The 23,828-nt window shown below is 43.1% G+C and overlaps 1 protein-coding gene, 1 non-coding gene and 1 pseudogene across 2 annotated transcripts; 2 read left to right on the forward strand and 1 right to left on the reverse strand.

Annotated features, from left to right (window-relative positions):
- The first annotated feature begins 933 nt into the window (after window positions 1-933).
- On the forward strand, window positions 934-18,443 carry WNT5A (Wnt family member 5A). Its single transcript, XM_063291774.1, has 5 exons — window positions 934-1,462; window positions 6,058-6,185; window positions 7,284-7,549; window positions 11,446-11,738; window positions 15,312-18,443. Exons 1-5 carry the CDS (start codon window positions 1,457-1,459, stop codon window positions 15,768-15,770), a joined length of 1,152 nt encoding a protein of 383 aa, XP_063147844.1. The 5' UTR covers window positions 934-1,456; the 3' UTR covers window positions 15,771-18,443.
- LOC134492651 (U6 spliceosomal RNA) lies at window positions 17,622-17,722 on the reverse strand (annotated as a pseudogene).
- Window positions 17,723-17,826, forward strand: LOC134492648 (U6 spliceosomal RNA). Its single transcript, XR_010067505.1, has one exon. It is a non-coding gene; the product is annotated as a U6 spliceosomal RNA (small nuclear RNA).
- Window positions 18,444-23,828: the final 5,385 nt, after the last annotated feature.

Genomic DNA, 23,828 nt, shown 5'->3' on the forward strand with positions numbered 1-23,828 from the left:
AGACGTTACTGCTACTGCTAATTTACGTGGTAAGACGGTTCTAAAAACAAATTATGTTCTCCTAAAATTATAACATCTCTATTTTAAAAAATCGGAGGAATTAAAATTGAATACAGTGATTTCCGGCTCTTAACTGAGTTTATGCTGAAAGTAACTGATCCATGGTAATCTCTACTGAAGACGAGACAACGGAGAGTAAAAGTGCGGCATTTAAAGATTGGCGGGGAGGGGGGGAAGAGTTTCATTCGTATTGTTTTCAAGAAGGTCAGGACAATTTCCTCTCCCAACAATCGTCTGTGTAGGACAGACTTGGCCGAGAGCAGTCAGCGAACATCAAGGCCGAGCGAAACATTCGAACTCGAGCCTTCCCAGGCTTAGTCTAAGTACAAACGCGACTCCGCTCCGACTCTCCGGCATGGAAAACAATGAACAGATGTCGAGGCGAGGAGCAATTCCAGATCAACGTCGTCCTTTCACGCGGATGCGAATTCCAAGAATGCCGCCCTCTCCGCTGGCTGGCTGGCTGGCTGGCACCGGCGCTGCTGCCGCGCGATCCCACCCAGCCAGCAGCTCGGCACGGACTCCAGAGGCTGCCGCCTGAGGTGCTGCTTAAAAGCTCGCTCTGGGTTGCAATAGGTCGACACACGGCGCACGCGCGTCTTCGCGAGCTTTCCCTGGCCCCCTCCCCCTCCCCTCCCGGTTCTTTCCCTGCAGACGCCGTCGCCCTTGCAACTTTTCTTGCACTTCGCAGCAGCCGAGGGAGCAGACGCGCGCCCGCGCCGGTCGCACCAGCAACCGCCGGTGCGGAGGAACAGAGGGAGCTACCTTGCGCCGCGCGGCGCAGAATGTAGTCGAGGCGAAGGGGAGGGCGAGGGCGAGGGAGAGCGGCACCTTTGCGCCACTGCGGGACTTGGACTGGAGCAGCTGCCGCCGCCGTCGCACTCTTTGATGCCGGAGGAGCTCGCCTTCCGCTTGCCTGTCTCTCGCTCGCTCGCTTGCTCGCAATGGAGGGGCTCCGCTGGGGCAACGCTTGCCGGTGCAGGGCGCCCGTGGCAGCGGGTAGGTAGACGGCGAACGCCGCCGGCGGGGGGGAAGGAAGGAAGTCTGCAGGCGTGTTCGGGTGGCGTCGAGCCTCGCGCGGGCGGCGGCGGCGGCGCCGTGGCAGCGCTACCTGGCTGGGCTGATCTGAGTCTAAGACGCCGAGGTCGTCCCGGCTACCTCGCCTCGATCGCGGATGGACCTTGCGAAGGAGGCTTCTTCGCTCCAGCGCTGGAGCGGCCGTCCCGGCCAGAGCAACCCTGTCATTTGTCGCCACACTTTGCTGCGGAGGAGACTACGAGAAGTTGGGCTTTGGGTTTCCTCGATTGGATTACTTGGCTGCTAAGCTAGACGGTTTCCTGAGTCTCTTCTGGTCCCCTCGGCCGTCGCCTCTTCCTCCCTCCCTCTCCTCCCCACAATGGAGGTGAGTAGCACTTGGGAACCCACTTGCTGGAGACGGGGAGGAGGGGGGCGATGGTTGGGTTTCCTCTCAGCTTCGGGTCAGGAAAATCTGAGACGAAAACACTTGCCTCCTTGGAAAAGGAGAGCTTAGCCAGAGATAGCTTGATCTTTTTCAAGATAATAGGTTTATGGTGAAACTGAAGGGAAAGGATAAAGATGCTTTCCTCTATTGCTCTCTTAGTTTTAAATCCCGGTTATCCATTTGCGCGGACACGCGCCCCAATCGAAACTTTCAGTTTTCTCAGAAACCTGTTGATTCAAAGGGTTTCGATTTATTTGTCCCTCTAATTTGCCTCGGAGTGAGTGATGGATTTCCTCTGAAAGCTGTTTTGATTCCCATCCCTAACTCCATATGCTTTCTCTCGCCCATCCTGTGGATTTTAAAAGGACAACTTCTGCCACTTTCGCTCGTGGGGATTGAAGAAAGGGGATAGAGTAGCCTTGGAAAGGCCTGTACCTTTAAGGGGTTTTGGCTGGTGGCCAGTGGGGGGGGAAAACCTAGACGACTTTCTCCTCCAACTCGATCCCTCACTTTTTGTTCTCAGGTTCTGTATGTTGTCACTTTGCATCTGTAAAGGGCCCCACTTTTACTTGCAAGGGAGGGTGGAAGTGATTTTGTCTCCACCCGCGCCCCCCAGGCCCTTTGATGCTCCAAATGCTCCGTGTTCAAAAAGTAGTGTGTGTTTGTTTTTAATTGTCAATTGTATGCTAAATTAGTTACAGTCGTGGGGTCAGCGAAAGTTCAGCTTCAGCCGGGAAAGTCCAGCTTCTCTCTCGACGGGTGGGGTAGGCAAGTTGGCGTAAACCGAAAGTCCGGCGATTTTCTTGCATTCGGGTTAATTTTGGGGTGGGCAGAAACAGTCGCTTTCTCCCACCGCCTGGGATATAGTGCCTGAGTTGCTCCCTTTGTTGAAAACCCGAAGCTAATCAAACGTTGGAATGCTTTGCCCTTTTTATAGCCTCCCCAAACCTGCGGGGCAAGGGGTGGCTGGCAGTCCTCGGCTCCTAAAGTCCGAGCCAGCCTCTCGCTGCATTTTGCAGCCCACCAGAGCCGAAAAGGCTCGCAGTCTGCATGCCTACTTGCCCCCGGTAGGACTGAGCATTAAAACAGAGGCCATAAAACCAGATGCGCTAACAGACTTTCCAGACCCCTTGCATTTTTTTTGAAACAAGACAAGATCGCAGGCGGAGAAGCCCAGGGGCTGGCGCGCTCCGTTGCGGAGGGGGGAATTTATAAAGAGTTCATTTTCGTCAGTGCCTCAAGGATGACCGACTGCAAGAGGCCGTCTTTGATACGGACCCTCCGCAGATAAAGAAAATGGTTCCGTTCCCGATTGAGTGGAGGCGTCTCGAGAGGCCGGTTGGTGCTGAGCGCGGTGCGTTTTCTTTGGGCGCCCGGTCCGGGATGGGATGGGGGTTGGGTGGGGCCTCGCCTCTGAGGTCCTTTCTGCTCTACATTAGGTTGCAATGAATCAGCTCAGAAAGTAATGTCACAAAAAGCCGAGAGAGGAAGGCGACAACTCGAGCTCCACCGGCTTTGGTCTGGAGCTGCGTTTCGCGGTTGTGGCTGCCCTCTATCGGGGAAGGAGGAGAATGTCTGCTTAGAGCAACCCGACGGAGCTTAACCCGGCAACCGACTTCTGTGCATATATTTAAAGCTCTCCTCCTATCTCTTCCACCCAGGGAGGTGTATCGTCCCTGCTGCTCATTTTTTGAGCAGAAAAAGGGTTTTGTATATAAAATGTAATAAAGCTTTGGATTCTGCTGGCAGAGTTTGCATTAAATGAGTCGGTGAAGGCGCGGGGTGTCGAAATAAGGCTCCCCCGGTGTCAGCAAAATAGTGCAATAGAGAGTTTGCATCAGAAACGGCAACTCCGCTGGACCAGCCGTGCTCTGGCCTTCTCTCCATTGGCATGTTACCCCCTTTCCCCAAAAGGGCCTGGTTTGAAGCCCCCCTCCCCTTTTAGTAGTAAGCCTCGGCAAACGTCCCACCCTAGACCCAGACCGCTGTGACTCTCGGATTCAACTTCCTCGCGAGTGGTTTCTTCTTGGATTAGCATCATCAGATTGCACCTTGCAAGCCCACAGCCCTCAATCAGCAAGCCGGAACTGCGGCTGAGATCTTGGGCTGCGAGCTCCCGCATGGATGCAACACAGCGGAGGATCTCACGAAACGGAGGGAACGGGCCCAAGGCCACACGGGAAGCTTAGGCCGGAGGTAGGGGAAGCGACTGAAACGCCCCGATGGGGCAACGAGCAATGGCTAACGGAGCCCTCCTTTCTTTCCAACCTTCCGGTTTGTCTGCACGTATCGCTCGCTGCTCGCCTTCGACGAGGGGGTTGCGGCAGAGGCGGCTGCAGGGGCTTAATGTTCGCCGTCCCCTCGCCCCCTTTCCCCTCCCCTCGTTTGCTGGAGCGTGGACGGCTTTATGGGGCATGAACTCTTCACATTCCTGTGAGGCGCTTCAGACTGCTGGAGAAATAAATCGGGCGCCGTCAGCGGCCCGTCACTAGACGCGAAGCCTCTCCGGCCGGTTCCCCCAAATTCTTCCAGCCTTGTGTCACGCTGAATTTGGGAAGGCCGCTCAGCGGGGCGCGACCGCGCCTTGTTTTCCGTGGGATTGAACCAAAACAAAGTGGCGCGAGGGGAAGCTCGAGGGGGCCTGGAAGAGGCTAGACAGCCCCTTCGGGAGCATCGCCGGTGCCAGGTCTTCTCCCGTCGGCGAGAGTTCAGGCGTGTCAAAAGTGTGACTCGCGGGCCAGCTCCATTTCCCCGCTTCTTGAAGCTTGAAGAAGCCGCTGTGGCCCGCTCATCTGGAAAGCGATTTTCCTTTTTACCCAGCACGAGGCCGGGGAGAACCCCTGCGTGGAAGAGGCCTCCGGGAAATACGAGCGGGCGGATTCCCGGAGGAATAAACCAAACTTCCTCAGGAGTTTTGCAAGTCAAACCTGGACAGCGATTTGCAGTCGGAGACGCGCCAAGCGCGATTTCGCCCTCCCTCGAGCCGGAGCACTGCACCTTCAGCTGTATTAACACCCCCACCCCCCCGTGCCAATGGGGAGTAATCCTGTGAAAATTCTCAGGATGGGCTTCTGAGTAGACACGGTTAAGATTGGGTGGTGAGGGCAATTGTCTCGGCTATTTATGTCAACGTTCTTCTGGCCAGGGCAATAACATTGCAAGCATACCGACCGGGTTGAAATGTCAATGTCCGTTTACACGGGAGTGTGGAGAAACAACACTGGATTGGTGCTGCTCTCGTTTTTTCTGGCTTGCAAACGGAATTGCCCGTCGAAGGGCTTTAGGGTTGGGCTCTCCTTTTTCGTTTTCACACCGCCTGGCTTGGCTGAAATCCTTTGGAGCTCCTCCTAGGCTCCACGCCGCGGAAGGAGCCTTCCCAACGCAGTTGTGCCTGGGCGGCGGGTGACCGTGCCGCGCGAGGGCTCTCCGCTGGGCGCCCTCCGACTTCTTCGTGGCCTTTGCGCGCGGGGAGACCCAGGGTTGCGCGTGAAGGGAACCCCCCCTCCCCCAACCGCAGGCCCTGGCAGTCTGCGGTGGTTCCCGGGAGCCTTCTGCTTCATCGGGCGAGCGGCTCTGAAGCTGCCCGGTTCCCGACCCCGGGCGCGCTGTAATCGCCTCTAATTGCTCCGGAGTAAGTGATTCGCCGTGTGCCGGGACACCCCGTGAAACGAAAGAGGGTCACTTGTGGCGACGAACGAAACACGAAAAGCCGGGTCGGGTGGATAGAAGCATTCGTTGCACTCATTTCTGGAAAGCGGGGGACAGGGACCGTAACTGCTTTGGGTTCCCCTGTCTGATGTTTAACTGCCTCCTGTTCCCACCAGTAATGCAGAATGGGCCTCTTCTTCCATTGGGAAGGCTTGTCTCACCCTTGTGCCCAGCTCCCTCTGCCCCACTGCTCCGGAATTCACGGCGGGGAGAGGAGGAGAAATCACCATTCTTCTCCAGAATGCTAGGCGCTTGCCTTTGCCTGCCCAGTAGCATTCATGTTACTCCCTCCTTCCTTCTTTGGTGTTCTCTGAAGGACTGATGCTTCCACACACTGCCGGGTGTTGGGGTGTGTGGGTATGTGTGTGTGGGGTGCGCGCCTACTGAGCCTGTTTATCTCTTCCCTGTCTCAGCCCAGCCGGCTTTGCTTCTCCTGACAGGGTGGCCAGCCGTGGAACCCAGCCTGCTGCAACAGGGCTAGGTTGTGCCCCAAAGCCAAGGTCTTGTCTGCTGGAGTCTGGGAGGAGGAGAAGGAGGAGGAGAGGAGAGGGAGGACGGTGGGCTGGTACCGCTCAGCTTTCCTTCAGTATCTGGGCTGCTTTGGGAGTTAGTCAGAAACAGATTCAGCAGTGGGGCAGCTGGGCGGGTGAATGGACTTGGAGCAGCAGGCACTGGCTTGGCCACTACACTGTAGGAACTCATTGGGGAGAAGGGCCGCCACCTCCCAGAGAACACCCCCCCCCAGGCTGGGCTTTGTTCACTTCTGAAATGGTCCGAGCCGCGCAATAAAAGTCAAGTCAGTCTCTTTGCTCTTCCCTCCCCTACAGAAGTCCATGGGAGCAATAGTGCAAAGTGGAGCTTTGTGGACAGGGGCAATGACTTCCAAGTACCTCTTTTTGGGTCTGACAATCTTCTCTTCGCTTCTCCAAATTATGATAGAAGCCAGCTCTTGGTGGTAAGCTTTTTAATTCTATTTTCATCGCTTTCTAATCCCCCCTCCCTGATACACATAATATATGTGTGTGTATTCAGTTTCCAGATAACATGAAGAAGGAAGGCCCAAATTGTTCCTGGAAAACGTAAATTCTTGATTTATGAATCCCTAACAGACAGTTTTCCCTCTGTTCCTGTAGCGAATTGGGGAGAGACACAAAACTCTCCGCTACATTTATGTAATTATTTGAATTCTCTGTGGAACCAATTGTATAGTAGAAAATAAAATGTGAAGTTGCAATGAGAGTATTCAGCTTGCAACATAAACACATGTACACAGAAGTGAATCATGGGAGATACCTCAAAATAATGAGCTTAAGAACTTTCTATTTTTGTTTGAAAGAATCTAATAAGTGAGGCCATGAGATTCTATATACCCATGTGATAGTAAGCCCTATTGATCTTAATGGAATTTAACTTCAGGAAACATGTAGACAGTTCTGCTGTCTGATTGATAGACATTTATCATTAAAAACACACACTTGAGTTCCAAAAACATTTGTCAAATAATATTTATTCTTTATGACTAAAGTTGTTGGTTGTGAATATTAAATTAAGTCATTTATTTCATGATGTCTTTAGAAATTGTCTTTGGACACATATGAACTGTATATATTTTGTGTCATTTATCTTGTTAATTTTATTGATGTTCAGAATGTTTTAGGCAGCAGTTCTCTCACAGGTGATATTACAGTGTTTTTTTAAAAAGTATATGCTAGGTTAGGGCATGAAGTGTCTTCAGTCTGTTGTTTTTTTAATAGGTTCTCAAAAATGTAGGGAGTGTGTGATATTTGAAGCTAAGGAGGTGAACATACTTAGATAGGTGCATGATTTGATTTCTGTCTTTATAACTTCATGCATGTGGTTTACTTTAGCTTTTCAACTATTAAACAACAAGACTTCTTTCTTTCATTCTTTCCACATTTGCCACTATGCCTAGAACATCACTGAGCCTTACTTCGAAGTAAATCTGCTGTAGGGTTGAGGTTGATGTCTGCATGTGCATTCAGTTTTTGTATTTGAGCTGTCCCTTGTTAATACAACTCTTCTCTTTTTACAGGTCTCTAGGTATGAACCACATGAATCCTATGAACCCGGTTCAGATGCCAGAGGTGTACATAATTGGAGCCCAACCTCTATGTAGCCAATTGGCAGGTCTCTCTCAAGGACAAAAGAAACTCTGCCACTTGTACCAGGATCACATGCAATACATTGGAGAGGGAGCAAAGACAGGGATCAAAGAATGCCAGTATCAGTTCCGCCATAGAAGATGGAATTGTAGTACTGTGGATAATAACTCTGTTTTTGGCAGAGTCATGCAGATAGGTAGGAAGTGCTTTAGAATCTATGTGAAGTATTTTTGTATGCTGTGTGCTAGAAAACCTTGCCAGGTTCTTTATGCGCCACTGAAGAGACCGTCCAGAACAGAAAAGTTAAAATATCTTTAGCCAGAAATCATCCCCTCTATTAAGTGAGCAGCCATTGTGAGACTGCTGGTTATGTAGAAAAGGGAAGAAGAATACTGTAATTCTCATCTCATCCCAAAATTGGTTAAAATAAATCTGTTTCTAGCACAAGAGATTGGAAGTTGGTAGTGGCGTTTGCCTGGCCTGGGATCATTTTCATATCAAAACCATGTAACAATTGAGTTTTATCTTTAGATTACACATTAATTTTCCATAACATCATTATTAATTCCATTCTGTACCATTATGTTAATACATAATCTCCCGGCCCAAACTTGTATATACCAACGCAGAAATCCCATTGTGTTTAAAGGAGCTCAAGAAAAGCAAGTTCAGGATTGCAGCCTGACTTTCTGAAAACAAGCTAATTTGCATTAAATAAATTTAAGCTAAGATGTGAATTATGTTGGTGTTTGCAGACAGAATACTTTGAATGAGGCCAAGTGTGTGTCTGTGTGTTTAAACACACAGATACAAAGACGATACATATACTTAAGTAATTGCTATTGTTAATTAAAATACCTGTTTGCTGGGAGTATATCTTTTGTCAGTTTCTTTTTGACAATTTCTTTTTGCTGAAGAGTTTACACCAGCACAACTGGTAGCTCCATTTTATACTTTTAAAAGGTCTTATCGCTGATATCCCCATTGTATTTGATTGGGCCCAGGACAGCATCACTGTAGGTTGCTGTTGATTGATGGATAGCTGTTCTCTCCCCCACCCTCTTGCAATAATGACATCTGAATATCTTAGCTTGTACCTCCGGTCCAACCCTTCCCCCAATCTAATTCGTAGCTTGTGTATAGTAACATTTCAGAATACTGAGATCTAAATCTAATTTTACATTCCTCTTTTTGAAACAGGATAGGGAAGGATTGGAATGACTTTAAAATTAGATTAAAAGTAACTTCATTTAAAAATTGAGTAGGCTTCTGCATTGCTAGAAGGGATGCTGTTAAGTCCCATTTACTCTAAAAGTTAATTTTATGTAAAAATAACCTTTACAAAATCTGAAATTAAACCTTTTCCATGCCTTTTTTAATGCAGTAAGTGGAAACACTTGCCATTTGAAGACATACATATTGTCCTGCAGCCTTGTATTAGAAATGCTGTAGAACTGGGAGGTTTAGAATAACTTGTCAGATTGTCAGTATTCTGTCTTGAATACTATGGGATGTATTCCATAGAAATGGAATGCTAAAGGTCTGAAATGATTTCAGATGATGTTAGCATAGATGTGTCTAAGACTTGAAGACTGGTCTTATAATGTCAAGTTGACGCGATCTCTTTATACATAGTTTGCAACCATCAGTGTTGGAATTAGTTCCCATTGGTTTCAAGCCTTTAATTCCTTCTCATAATATCTCTGCATTTATTTCATTTGATTTAAAAAGGTAATAGACCACTTAGGTTAACTACAAATGAGTGCATTGTGTGCATCCAACTTTTTAGATCCTGAAAGTGTTATTCAGTGAGAACAAGCATATATAGAGATTTTATAGCTTGGCCTACTTTAAGTGAACTATATGATTGGTTGTTGTTCCTCTTAACCCCAGATGCCTGTTTCTTGCTTAAACACCTCTCTGCCTTGCTATAAATCCAGTAACAATGAGTGTACTTGCTATAAAAGATAGACCCTGTTGGCTCTTTTTCTATTGCATTTCTCAGAAATTTTGTGAGAAATTCTCAGCTGATTTGACTTGGAAGAATTCTAAAATGATACAGATTTTGTGTAGTACCTTAATCTTGCAAGGTTGAACAATTTCTTAGGCTACTGCTAGTCTAAATTTAAATCAAGAGTAAAAGTCCAGTGGTTTGATTGATATTTTCATTGCTGAAATGGCAAATAAGCCATTGATGAAGTATATTGGTGTTGTCGTTTTAAGAGCTGAATCTCTTATGGTAGAGTATCTCTTACAGTTATGATTATATTCATGAAATAGCACAAGCTTTGGCATTAAATGCAGTGAGATATGAATCAGAGCATACATTACTGCTGGCACAAGTATTTCTTTGTTTTGTTTTCTGAATAATCCTGGAAAGTTGGCTGCATAATATTTGGGAAGTATTTGGGTATTTTTGCTCTGGCTAGATGAAACAGTAAATGGTAACAAACCGAACATTACTTTTTGAAAATTTTGTCTATGACTTGATCTCCAAACATTGAAGAAATAGTGGACTTTGGATTGGGAGCTGAGAATGCTCTTCAAAATCAATATATCTTTGTATCTTATATACTTGAATAAAAGTATATGATAAAAAAAAACTTGGACTTTGGTAGTCACTTGAACCATGGAAACCACCAAATCAATAGTATTTAAAAAACTCAACTCTAAGTAAGATTACAGTTTAATTAAAGTAACTTTTGAGCCATGTAAGCAAATGCTCTTACTTGTTCTGAAGACTTTCTGTCAAAATTAAATATACGGAGGAAGAGATTTTTTTCTTGTCTGAAATGGACTAAGATTAACATGTCATCTTATTTATGATGTAAAGACATCATGCTTATGCCTAGCACAGGGTACAGAACTTCTAAACAAACCAACACACTCCGCTGCTGGCAAAGAGACTTCTAATATTGTCAAGGTTGATGATATTTGTCTTAAACATGCCACAAATAAATTTATTCCATCTGTTGTTTTTCTTGAACTATACCATTTCTGCATTTTTCTCCATGCCACATTCAAAAATTTTCTCTTAAAATACGCTTTTGGAGAAAAATATAAAACCTAAATGCTAGTAAAATATATATAATAGCCACATGTATGCAAAAGTTAATTGGAGAAGTAACGTGTTTATGAATGTGAACCATACTAGTGTAAGAATTACAGGGTTCTCCATTATTCTTCTAGGTATATTAAAATAAATCGGATTTTAACATATTATCAAAAATTAATTTGGGATAAGTTCCTGACTGGCAGAAAGCTGGCAGCAAACCTCTTTGGGATAATATAATATTCAAACCTTTGTTTTAAATCCAATCCTTTGGCTTTTGAAAACTGTAGCTATATACTTCTAAACTAATTAATCTGATTCTACCTTTTATGTGGAAGACACTGGGGTGAGAGGATATGAGGATTTAGGACATAGTATTGTAAAGGATTGACATTCAGATCACCGAGTAAGGCAACACTTTATCTTTTGTGACAGTCCTCCTTAATTTTAAAACGCTATAGAGGGTTGCATGATGTGGCTAAAATTGGAAGTAATCAGTGTGGGCCGTGCCAGTTTTATTGAGATAACCCATTATTTCCCTTCAGGCTATTTGGTAACTAGCCCATTGGGCAGCCTGAATCTCTTAACTTACCTTGAAAGCATCTCTTATGCTCTTTTACATCTCTCATGCATGGCAATTTGTATAGAATACGTTTCTAGAAAATACTTCAACCATTCTTCTTGGCCAGCTAATGAACCTGACGGTCAGATCAGAACCTTGGTTTTCAGTATAATTTGTTGTTAGATTGCTTAGTTTATTAGTTATCTCAAAAGGGTGAATTTGGTTTGGTCCTTTTTGAAACCAGACAAGAGGGTTTTCACACAGTTTTTTCAAAGTCTTCATCCCATGCTAACAAGTTTGGTAAAATATTTTACTTAAATTCATATGATATACCTTACTTCTTCAAAAGTACATTAATCCGTTGGGAAAAGTTATCCTATTGTAAAGGTAATATATCTTCTTCTCCGGCAAATAAATGTATGCACCCTGGCCTCGAATGCTGAGCCGCTTCTCTTTCTCTCCCCTTTTTCTCTTGCAGGCAGCCGGGAGACGGCTTTTACATACGCAGTCAGTGCTGCTGGCGTGGTGAATGCCATGAGCCGGGCCTGTCGAGAGGGAGAGCTCTCTTCCTGTGGCTGCAGCAGGGCTGCCAGGCCAAAAGATCTACCTCGGGACTGGCTGTGGGGGGGCTGTGGAGATAACATTGATTACGGCTATCGTTTTGCCAAGGAGTTTGTGGATGCCCGTGAGCGGGAGCGGATCTATCAGAAAGGATCTTACGAGAGTGCTAGAATTTTGATGAACCTACACAACAATGAGGCAGGGAGGAGAGTAAGTAGCTCAAAAGGGCTCTTTTTTTTTTCATCTATTTGCTCTTATTGATATTGTAAACATTTTTGTTGCTGCCTAATTTACAGAAAGGTTTATTTTTTATTAATCGAGATTCTCGCATTTTTGTGCATTTGTTTTCCATCAATTGCATTTGTTTTTTTGAATTTTTCTTCAAGAGACCTAGTGAATGAGTGCAGAAATTATTATTGTAATCTCTATTAATACCACTACTACTCGTGGTAGACTAGACAGGATATAGTACTTCAACTTAGATAAAGAAGATAAATCTTTCATTTCAAATAAAATGGAGCAGGCGCTTGCAACCTGAGTGGCCGTGCAACAACTACTGCTGGGATTTGCTCCTGTACGTGGGGCTGAAGGTATACTTTTCTCCCTCCAAGATGCTTCTAGTAAAATTGTGCAAGTCACAGTAAATTTTCTGCAGAATAGAGTTTTATTAGCTTATATTTCCTACCCATCCAGTTTTCTTTGGAAGGGATGAAAGAAGAACCATATTTACTGGAGCGAAATGTTCTTGTGTGGGGCTATTTTCAGTCTTCCTTATAAGGCTGTGAAAAAAAAGTGCCACCGTCTCTGTATTATTAGAGAACAGGCTTTTCTGTGGTGGAAGTTGGTTTTTATGGCTTTTTTAATCTTCAAAATCTTTTAAACGAATGAGTGTAAACTTCATTTTATTGCCCTGAAGTGGAAGCAGCCAAAATCATTATTTTCCTAGAATGGACGGTGCCAGGAGAAGTCGGCTAGAGACTTTACACTTGTGTTTCAAGGTGAATTAAGATGAAGGATAATTGAAAATTAATAACATTTAAATGTGACAAGAAGGCATCTGAAAGCCTTGGAAAGGCCAACTTGCTGCTAGAAAGAAGAAAAATGACTTTTCACAGTTGCTTTTGTCGGCTTTGAGTGGTTCCCTGCTACCACCCCTTTTGAGCTGCTTTCCTGCCTTGCCATTTGGCAGAGCCTGACTCCCCCCTTTTTAAAGCTGGGTGGAAATGGCATTCAGCATCTACCTAATGTGTCAGACCCCAGGATTTTTGGGGCTGTGTCAACACTGACTCATGTCTATTTATACAGGGTAAATTATCAAGGTCTCCTTGCCAAGACTTTACAAAGAGGATATTGCGGTGTCGGCTTGTCCCCCACCCAGAGGTGTTCTGGGGTTTTCTCTTTTGGATGGAGTCACTTGGCTGTGCATGAAGACTGGTGTGTGTGCGCGGGGGGGAGATGCTGAACTGGAGTGGAAAATGTGCTGTAGGAGCAGCACATCTTTCCAATATGAAAATGGGGGGTGTAAAAGAAAAATCTGATGCAATTCTAACATCAATAAGCTCGACTGACTGGTCAAATATCATGGATTATTTATTTCTACTCTAAAGGTGGTAGGTAAAACCAACTTGTATATACCACTTGTAAATTTTATTGTAGCTGGAAATTGGGATTCTCACAGGTTCAATTATTTCCCATTTCCCTTCTTGGAACGTACCTGCCGTAGTTAATCACCCTCTGCTACCACTCTTTCTTTCTGTTATTGAGATAGTTGACCTCACTATGTTTACCAAATCTCCTGCATTCCTCTTTAAGTCAGTCTTTGCCTATTCCCAGAAGATGGTCCCTTTTTTAAAAAAAATGAGTATTTTTGTTGGTATTTTATTAATTTAGTCAGTGGGAATGATATTGAAAGGGATTCTACTTCAGAGTGCCGAGCAGCACCAGAGCAACTTCTCATGGAATAGATGAGGGAGGGACTGATGCCTTGTTACCCTTGGAGAACCAGGAGGCAGTGGTGCAGATAGGTGACATCCAGTTAGCAGCCTACATGTGCTCCATCCCAATATGCAAGTATTCATTCCAGCAGGAGCATGTGCTCCATCCAGATACAACCAGGTCTGATTCTGCTTAGCTTTTTTGGAATCAGCCAGTGTTGGATAGTTGAGTTACTGTCTGTGGTTCCAATAAAATAATACCTAATAGGATGGAATTTTAAGGATTTAACAGCTTGAGAGCCATTACTGAAAAGGAGAAAACCATCTATGCTAGGCCAGCGTAGTGAAAAATCTGAATTTCCAGAAAGCTGCTTGGTGTAATTATGTAACAGAACTGAGAGAGAGGGAGGAGGCTTTTCACCATCAGGAGCATAATATTCTTGCGTAAAACTTACATATTTGTTGTGCTGGAGTCGGGGTCTGTGTATGCTTGCACCGGGTATGGGCATATGAGACTTCAGGCTGGAGTAATCTTCTTACTGCTACAGCATTTGGGGCATTTCAGCAGCCACAGAAGTGTATCAGTTGGAAAAGTGTGATCAGGTTACAGGTCTCAAGTTTGATCAAAAGTTTGTTCCATTCCTTTTTTAAAGGGCTCTATTAATGCCTGGTATCCTTTTTTACCATGTCATCCAGCATGCCAACGAAGGATAAAACAATCCTTTCAGTCTTATGCAATATTCTTGAACTAACACAAGTCAGGTCCATGGTGACTTAAGCTCACCAATACCAACAGGTGTAAGGGGGTCCATCAACTTTGCCAGAACTTCCTCATACTTTGGGTTGGTCATGCCAGCTTAGTATAGTTCTGGAACTGGATGGAGTATCCTTTGATCATGACCAGCAGCATATGGCGAACTGTTTGCAAACAAGTTGGAGGTGACCTAAACAGCTGACCATGTTTATTTATTCCAGTGTTGTTATTTTCTGTGATCATTAACACATTAAAGAAGATCCAGTTTGCATGCAAAATCTGGTCTGCCACTGAGTGATTCCCCATGTTCTCAATGCTAGTCAAAATGGCCAAGAAGAAAAATCTCCAGAGATTTGGGGAAAATCATTCAATTAATGCAATGAGCTACTGTGTACAAGCAGCTTTTCGTGGAATCATTTTTAGTGAAATTTGTCAGATAGCAGTATCCTGTCTTAGAACATTGGGAAGATAACAAAATAATCAGATGTCTGTTTCAGTGCAGACAGGACAGTTTTGTTTATATATTTGAGCAATTCCTAGCCTGCTCTTTGGTATTTTACTGTCAACATGGTTGGTAAAGGTAACCTTCTGTAACTATAATTTTGTAAGTGATAATGCTGTGAAGAAGGTTTCCTTCTGAATATGGAGGTGCAGGTCACAGTAACTTCTACTTTTATATTTTATATACATTTTCCCTCCGTTATTTTTTTATAAGAAAATGATAAACCGGAGCCAATCAATAAACAGGCAGATAAAATATATTGCCAGACAAACCTGTCAGAAACTTGTATTACATTTAGTATGACATGGCAACTAACAGTTAAGAATGGGGGAGTTTTTGTAAAAATGATGAAAGAAAAACAAGTTTTAATCAGCTCTCCAAATAAGTGTGACTTAGCAGTAGGCTAACAGGAGGTTTCGAAGCAGGTAGGCATGCTGGAGAGTGGAACAGACTGTGCCAAGTGAGGAGATGCTGTCATTTGCAGTTGTTTCCCCAATGGGCAGTGCATGCAAAAGTTGTTCTTTTGTTTATTTTACACCTAGTTATATTTTGCAACAACAGCACTCACTTTTCTGTTCTTCTGCCTCCTACAGACGGTGTATAGCTTGGCAGATGTAGCCTGCAAATGTCATGGTGTATCTGGATCATGCAGCTTAAAGACCTGCTGGCTGCAGTTGGCTGACTTTCGCAAGGTGGGCGATGCTCTGAAGGAGAAATATGACAGTGCTGCTGCTATGAAACTCAATCCCCGTGGCAAACTGGTTCAAGTGAACAGCCGCTTCAATGCACCAACTATTCATGACCTGGTGTACATTGACCCCAGTCCTGATTACTGCGTGCGCAACGAGAGCACTGGCTCTCTGGGCACCCAGGGCCGACTCTGCAATAAGACTTCAGAAGGCATGGATGGCTGTGAACTCATGTGCTGTGGCCGGGGCTATGACCAGTTCAAAACCATGCAGACAGAGCGCTGTCATTGCAAGTTCCATTGGTGCTGCTATGTGAAATGCAAGAAATGCACAGAGATTGTGGACCAATTTGTCTGCAAATAAGTGGGATTGGGTAGGAGAATCTCTTCTAGTCCACCAGCAGGGGAATTGCCCTAAAGGATCTCAGTTCTTATTTATAGTGCCCAATGGGTTGCTTTCCTTGTTTATATGTTAAAAAAGAAAAAAAATCTTTTGCAAAGAGAAATGATGGGGGAACCTTGTTGCATCCAGCTCAGACTGTGCAGTTTTATATTTTTTGCAATAATGGGGCAGGGGGGAGGAGGGAATTGACAGAATATTTATTTGCATAACTGGGATTAAGACTTAACAATAGCAACAAAAATAATAGGATAGTTTATAAGGAAATCCATCCTATCCCAAAACACTCACAAGAGACATGGTATAAATGCAGTAGATGAGGTATCTGTGTTACATGCTTTGGATCAGAGCATGGCTGGACTTGGTAATATAAAAAATCTGGATGTGACTTTTGTTCTTAACTCTAGTGACCAAATAAAATAAAATAAAATAAAAACACTCTAATGGTAATGATTAGTTTATCTATAAAATTTTAGCACAACTTATTTCAAACTTAGTTGCATAGCAACCTGATGGGATGGGTAAAAGCATAAGGTCCCTAAAGCCACTGCTGTGCTGCTAAGTATCTTCTTAAAATCCATTAAATTAATCCAAAGTTTTCCATTTATTCTTGGCCTACATGTGAACATGCACTGAGTGAGGACTGGGCATGAAAGGATGTTAGGAAGGGAAAGTGCAGTTCTTTTACCACCATTCACACAATGCATTTCTCAGAAGACTGGGTAGAAAGGCCATAAAGTATTTGAATAATTGAATACCATTTTAAAAAAATTACTAGCAAAACCAAGAGGAAGAAAACCTGACTTCAAAGCAACATTTGGAACATCTCATGCATGTTTAGAAAGCCTTGCTGCCTTAGTTTAAAAAAATATTAATGAGTTAACTTTGGGAATTTTCTGAAGTGCGTGTGCTAGATTGTGCTAGAAACCGAATCTGTATCATGCCTTACAAAAACGGAGTCTTTATTTTTAAAGTGTTATGGGTAGTAGTTGGTTTCTTTTCAGAAATGGAAGTTGACTGATAGCATTGTGGAATTTAGGACAACTCTTGGCTGTCCTGCACAGCAGCTTGATAATTTTAAAATGGGCAGTATGGCAGCAATACCCTGTTTATCATCCTGTGTTTCTTTCTGTTTGTTTTAATGCACAATGCTTTAAAAATATATTGCGGCTATGCACAAACTGCTTAGACTGTATTAGAGCAGTTACTTGTATATGGGAAAACTATGGTCTGTTGATGTCTAGTATCTCAAACCTTTTTTCATACATATATGTTGACAGTACAAACTACAAACCAATGATTTCTTTAAGAGGAAAAAAAAGAAGAACATAAAATCTGTTCAAGTTACCAGACAGTTTCTTTGTTTAGACTAAGCATATTATTATCCTCCCCCATTTTTAAACACACACACTGTCAATTCACTTTAGGGGTTTTATTTGGGTTGGATGCTGGCCTCCTTTTTCTGGAGCTTGAAAATGGTTGAAGGGCGAGTCAGTCACAATTTAATGCAGTTTCTCTTTTTCCTTTCAGAAAGTATTGGATTTTTCAACTCAATTTAGTGAAAGGTTTGGCATGCTCTGAATTGTTGGTTGTGTACTTGAGCTCAGAATTCCAGAAAGTTTAATGTATGGTTTAGAATAGCCTTGCACAACCTGGTTCTCCACCTAATCTCCAGCATGGTTTTGGCCCTCAGTGTATATGGAGAACATCTAGTTGGGATGAGCCGATACAGAAATTTCTTGCAAGTTCATTGTTGCTAGTAATGGAAACAAGCCCAAACATTTCATAGACAAATGATACCCTCTCCTTTTTTAAAAATAAATAAATTGTGTCATGAATTAGCATATTATACATGCACAGAAGCCATGTTAAATCTCTGTATTGTTTCAATTTTAATACATGTGATGTTGAAGCATGTTTTGGCAAGACATTTAGTAGAATTGGAACGATACAGAGAAAATTAGCATGGCCCCTTGTGCAAGGATAACATGCCAGTTTTCATGAACAAAGAGAATCTTTTCCCTTGACACAAATTTAGTGCATTCTTCTTAGCTTCCAAGACCTCACCCAAATTTACCCAGCCCAATAAATATAAGCAGATTGGAATTAATGCCACACTTCCACCTTTCATTAACATACTAGAAGTTTTATTTCTCATAGGCTGTGAACTGCCTCATTAATAACATCATGATTATCAGCTTTTACAGTGATGATTGCTCTTAATTTATTGTGCAAGGAGATATTTGCTTCCATGGTTCCTAGCATTTGCAAACCTAGTATTTGCGACAATAACTTTCATTAATAAAGCACTAGTTCCTTGAATATGTCACTTTTGGTTTTTATTATACAAAAACCACCATGTTTTAAAATTACGTTGAATCACTTATCCTTTATCGTGACTTCTGCCTATGAGCAGAGAGGTCAAATGATCCTAGCTATTAAAAATGCTATTTAATGTAAAATATTTCACTTCGTTCTTCAGATACTATGTAAATCTACTATGTCCTCCTCTTTGTTCTGTACATTTAATGTACATATTTTTGTCTTGTGTGATTTGTATATTTCATTGGTTTTTTTAAAGGCTTATGCCATAATGGAAGATAGACTATAAAATAAAAAGTTGGTTATATATTGGGAGGTGGTTTTAATTCTTTTAGAGAGGGTTTATTATTATTTTTTAAAAGAGCTCTACTGATTTTATTTTATCGTAAAATAGACAAGTTGTTCTCAAGTGGATGCTTTATCAGTATGACAACCAAGTATGGAGATTCTTCATGGAATCTTGAAGCTGCAATTAAGTTCTCTGGAATTTTGAGAATCCTGAACTCTCATTTTTAATGATTTCCAACAGATCCATGTGCAGTTAAATACATATCCCTAAGCCCTTTGCTTCACTCATTTTTATATATATATTTAGATATTTTAAGCAAAAAAAAAAGGAAGCTGACAGAACAAAACCCTGAGAATGCCCTTTCATTCCACATAGGTCCTACACATGACCTTAGAAAATAATTGATGAAGGATGTAGCCCAGTGATAAGATGAATGTACCAGGGACCATCCCTAACCACTCTGTACTCTTTAGTATTTGCATTTTAGCATTGCACAGAAACATGAAAGGGGCAGAGTTTGCAATGGGACACATGTTTTGTCACTAGCACCTCTTACTCATGTGTGGAAAACAATACCTTTCAAATAAATGGGTGTTTCATGATTTGCAATATGTGCTGTTGCTATCCATTTTGTTAATAGGGAGGTCACATCCCCATAATGGCCATATTCATACTATCTATTTTATTTATTTATTTATCATATGGCACATTCACATCGCATTGCAGTAAAAAAACCCATAGAGCATAAAATACGAAATATATAATACAAAATATAGACAGGAAAAATTTTAAAAATTACGTATCTATTTAAAACATAGGATCATAATGCACCCTGCCTTAAAATCAAGGGTATCCACTAGGGCTGCATCACACTTTTTACTGACAAGGAGCATTGCTGGCTTTTTAAGAGGAGAGTCCATTGGGATAGGGTAAAATATGTCAGTATGGTTTTGTTGTTTATTCGTTTAGTCGCTTCCGACTCTTGGTGACTTCATGGACCAGCCCACGCCAGAGCTTCTTGTTGGTCGTCAACACCCCCAGCTCCCCCAGGGACAAGTCCGTCACCTCTAGAATATCATCTATCCATCTTGCCCTTGGTCGGCCCCTCTTCCTTTTGCCTTCCACTCTCCCTAGCATCAGCATCTTCTCCAGGGTGTCCTGTCTTCTCATTATGTGGCCAAAGTATTTCACTTTTGCCTTTAATATCATTCCCTCAAGTGAGCAGTCTGGCTTTATTTCCTGGAGGATGGACTGGTTTGATCTTCTTGCAGTCCAAGGCACTCTCAGAATTTTCATCCAACACCACAGTTCAAAAGCATCAATCTTCCTTCTCTCAGCCTTCCTTATGGTCCAGCTCTCGCAGCCATATGTTACTACAGGGAACACCATTGCTTTAACTATGTGGACCTTTGTTGTCAGTGTGATGTCTCTGCTCTTAACTATTTTATCGAGATTTGTCATTGCTCTTCTCCCAAGGATTAAGCGTCTTCTGATTTCCTGACTGCAGTCAGCATCTGCAGTAATCTTCGCACCTAGAAATACCAAGTCTTTCACTGCTTCTACATTTTCTCCCTCTATTTGCCAGTTATCAATCAAGCTGGTTGCCATAATCTTGGTTTTTTTTGAGGTTTAGCTGCAAGCCAGCTTTTGCACTTTCTTCTTTCACTTTCATCATAAGGCTCCTCAGTTCTTCTTTGCTTTCAGCCATCAAAGTGGTATCATCTGCATATCTGAGATTGCTAATGTTTCTTCCAGCGATTTTAACTCCAGCCTTGGATTCCTCAAGCCCAGCATGTCGCATGATGTGTTCTGCATACAAGTTGAATAGGTAGGGTGAGAGTATACGCCCTGCTGTACTCCTTTCCCAATCTTAAACCAGTCTGTTGTTCCGTGGTCTGTTCTTACTGTTGCTACTTGGTCGTTATACAAATTCTTCAGGAGGCATACAAGATGACTTGGTATCCCTATACCACTAAGAACGTGCCGCAGTTTGTTATGGTCCACACAGTCAAAGGCTTTAGAATAGTCAATAAAACAGAAATAGATGTTTTTCTGGAACTCCCTGGCTTTTTCCATTATCCAGCGGATATTGGCAATTTGGTCCTTAGTTCCTCTGCCTTTTCTAAACCCAGCTTGTACATCTGGCAATTCTCGCTCCATGAATTGCTGAAGTCTGTCTTGCAGGATCTTGAGCATTACCTTACTGGCATGTGAAATGAGTGCCACTGTTGGATAGTTTGAACATTCTTTAGTGTTTCCCTTTTTTGGTATGGGGATATAAGTTGATTTGTCAATATGGTAGCCTTGACATAATCAAAACCTTGCTTCTTTTTTATAATGTCGCACCTGCAAGGCATAAAAGGGATGGGGCTTCAATCCTGTGGTGGTAGCCACCATCTTGACTTTTTTTACCTCCCTGGGAAAGCCCCTCCTTAGAAAGCGAGCACTGTGGCTTATAAGGTAGTAGCAATTGTATAACAGCCCTAGTGCTCAAGCATATAATTGAGAATTTCTGTTACCACCCATCTCTCCCAAAAGGGGGACTCTGGTGGTTTACAATTTTATTGTAAACTGCCCAGAGTCCCCTGTTTGGGAGAGAGGGGCAGTAATAGAAGTTTGAAAAATAAATAAATATGATTGAGAGCATATGCCCCCCCCGCAAACTTCAGTTGGAGGGAGGCCCCAGAGACCTGAAAAAGTTCCCACCCAATTGTAATTTTGAAGGTTATAGAAGAGGACAACTAATAAGAGTTTTCATAAAAAATCTTAATATTTATTTGCTTTAATGGCAGTTCAGTTTGGAATCATGGCTTCGCTCCTAACTTTTTGGAGTACAGCCCTGGAATTCTGCTCAAAGGCCTTAGCCTCAGAAATGTTTCAGACCCTGGTCTAGAGAAACAAAATCCAGAAAACGTGTACAGGCTGTGTGATTGTGTGCAATTCTCACTTAAGCAACAAAGCCAAGCAGCTCCTCCCTCTGTACTATAAAGTCATAGTCTGATGTCCACCAGACCCGGCTTTTCTGCTGTGTGGAAGCCTTTACCTGCAGATCTACAGAGAGCTACCTAGTACCTGAGGCTCGGAGGCAGCCTGATTTTACAGCAGGGAGCGGCTACTCACCTGGCCCAAACTGCATGCCTAGGGCTAGAAGGGAAAAGAGTTGGAGAGGAGAAAGAAAAGAAACCACCTTGGATGCCAGTTCTTAGAGTTTCTACGTCATAGGACAAGTGGGTTGCTCACAATTCCAAAAGAGGCCTGTCAAGTCCTCTGGTGTCCAGTCTGGTGACCCAGATTTCCTCAAAATTGCTTTAATGCAGCTGGAAGATGGTCCTCTCAGGCCTAACTGGACTTTGCTTACAACTTGCTGATGCACTCAAATTATGCTGTGCCCCCACCCCACCCCAGCGGCTTGAGCAGATGGCTCTGCAGATCCTCCCTGCAGGGAGGGAAAAGGAAATGTCCAGCTAGTAAAAGCAGCACCAGCAACAGGAAATGGTGGTTCATCTGGCTGCTCCTTCCTCATAGGGCATTCCGGAGTGACGCCCTCTGTGAGGGGAAAGGACAGATGCAGCTCAGATGATAAAACATCATGAATGAGAGTGGCTCTTCCGGTTCTTTGTTGTTGATGTGTTGTTTTGCCCAACTAAATAAACCCCATGCCCTGTATGAAGAATTACATTTAGCTGATACAGAAATCTCATATGAATCCACGTGTGAATGGTATTGCCTTACAAACAGGTTCTTTGAGTACCCGAGCCAATTTTTATATTTTGGAAAGTAGCATTTCTGACAACATAAGAGATTTTTCCCCCCTGTGGACAGGATAAAGTCTGGAAGCAAAGTGGATTTTACTGGACAATATGTGTAATAAAATATACCAAGAGAAATTTGGGCTAATCACATTTGATTTCTAGAAAGCTTTGCAACATCAGCAAATGTAATAGATTACTTGTTTGCATGCTCCCTTTCATTTTAGAGGCCAGCTTAATGTACTGAATCTCTTCTTGGGTGCCAAGAATGTATTATGCCACAAAAGTAGAAGATCAACATGGAGCATGCTTTAAAATAGCACTTCTGGGTAAATGCAATTTCTGTGGTCTGATTACTCACATATGGTTTCGTTTTCCTTCACTTGTATATTGACCAGTATTCTTTATTGCAAAAACACTGACCTCCACTTGTGTAGGTCAGCATTTCTCTGGAAGTGGAATATGGTGAAATTCTTTCCAATAACAGGGAGATTAACAAATATTTGCAGTATTTACTCCGAAGTAAAATAATCCTGAATTTTAAATGACTCCCCCCCAAAAGGTTAGATGGGGGGGGTCATAAACCCAGAGGAAAATCCCATGCAGTCCCCAATTTACTCATCTTGTTACAAGCACGGAAATGTGGAAAATTTCATCTGAAGCCAGTCCTGGAGATCATTATGCCCTCCCCCAACCTGTCCATGTAATACACACACATCTAGGAATGTGTTTTTTTACAACCGCCCAGAGTCCTCTTTTGGGGAAGATGGGAGGTGATTAAATTTGAATAATAAAATAAATACATAAATGTCTGTAAAACAAGCTTCCCAATTTACAAAATCAATAGATCTCCATGGGCATACACCAACCATTGTCTCACACCAAAGCATTTAAATGTACATACACACAAACACATTCTCCCCCCTTTCAGCAGAAATAGAAGAAAAAAGAAGGGGCAGGGGAGGATTGACATGGGATAAGAGAGAGAAGTAGCTACACGAGAAAGTAAAATAAAAAAAAAAATGGGTGGAGAAGAGGGGAAGGAGAAACTGGTTAAAGGAGGGGGGCGGGAAGAGAGAAAAAGCCTGTGTAGGAATGACAAAAAAAATTAAATTCACCAGGGCATCATCTCTTCCCAAACAGCAGCTAAACTTCAATCTTCATGCAACCGCAATGTCCTTGGCCATTTGCACCTCTTGCTAATTCCTTTGCTTTCAATAGCTTCTTCGATTCTTCCCAGTGAACATAAGATCACACACATGCACCAAGTAATTATTTGGAGAAAAAACTAATTTTGCTTTTAGTAAATAAGGTTTATCGGAAGGAGCAGCATGGCTTCATTACTGGCAGAGGGAAGTTTTCTTTAGATTTCTGTCAAACAGATCTGTCTTGCTTCTTTTTAGTTTTCTTACCATTACTGTAGGCCTATATTTTCTAAGCATTTCTTTAAAACTGCAGCCTTCCCAAAGTCTTGGAAGTCTATAAATCAGGGTTACTACACCTAGGCTGCCTATAAATGGCACCAAAGAGTGAGGGGTTTTTGTATCATTCTGGTGCAATCTAGTGGTCACCCAGAATTCTGCACCCCAAATCTGGCAGCTCAACTACGTATGTCTACCATAAGTAAATCCTACTGAGTGCATTTATATATTTTAATTGATG

The sequence above is a fragment of the Candoia aspera genome, chromosome 2 (genome assembly GCF_035149785.1).
Source record: "Candoia aspera isolate rCanAsp1 chromosome 2, rCanAsp1.hap2, whole genome shotgun sequence".
NCBI classification, from domain to species: Eukaryota; Metazoa; Chordata; class Lepidosauria; order Squamata; family Boidae; genus Candoia; species Candoia aspera.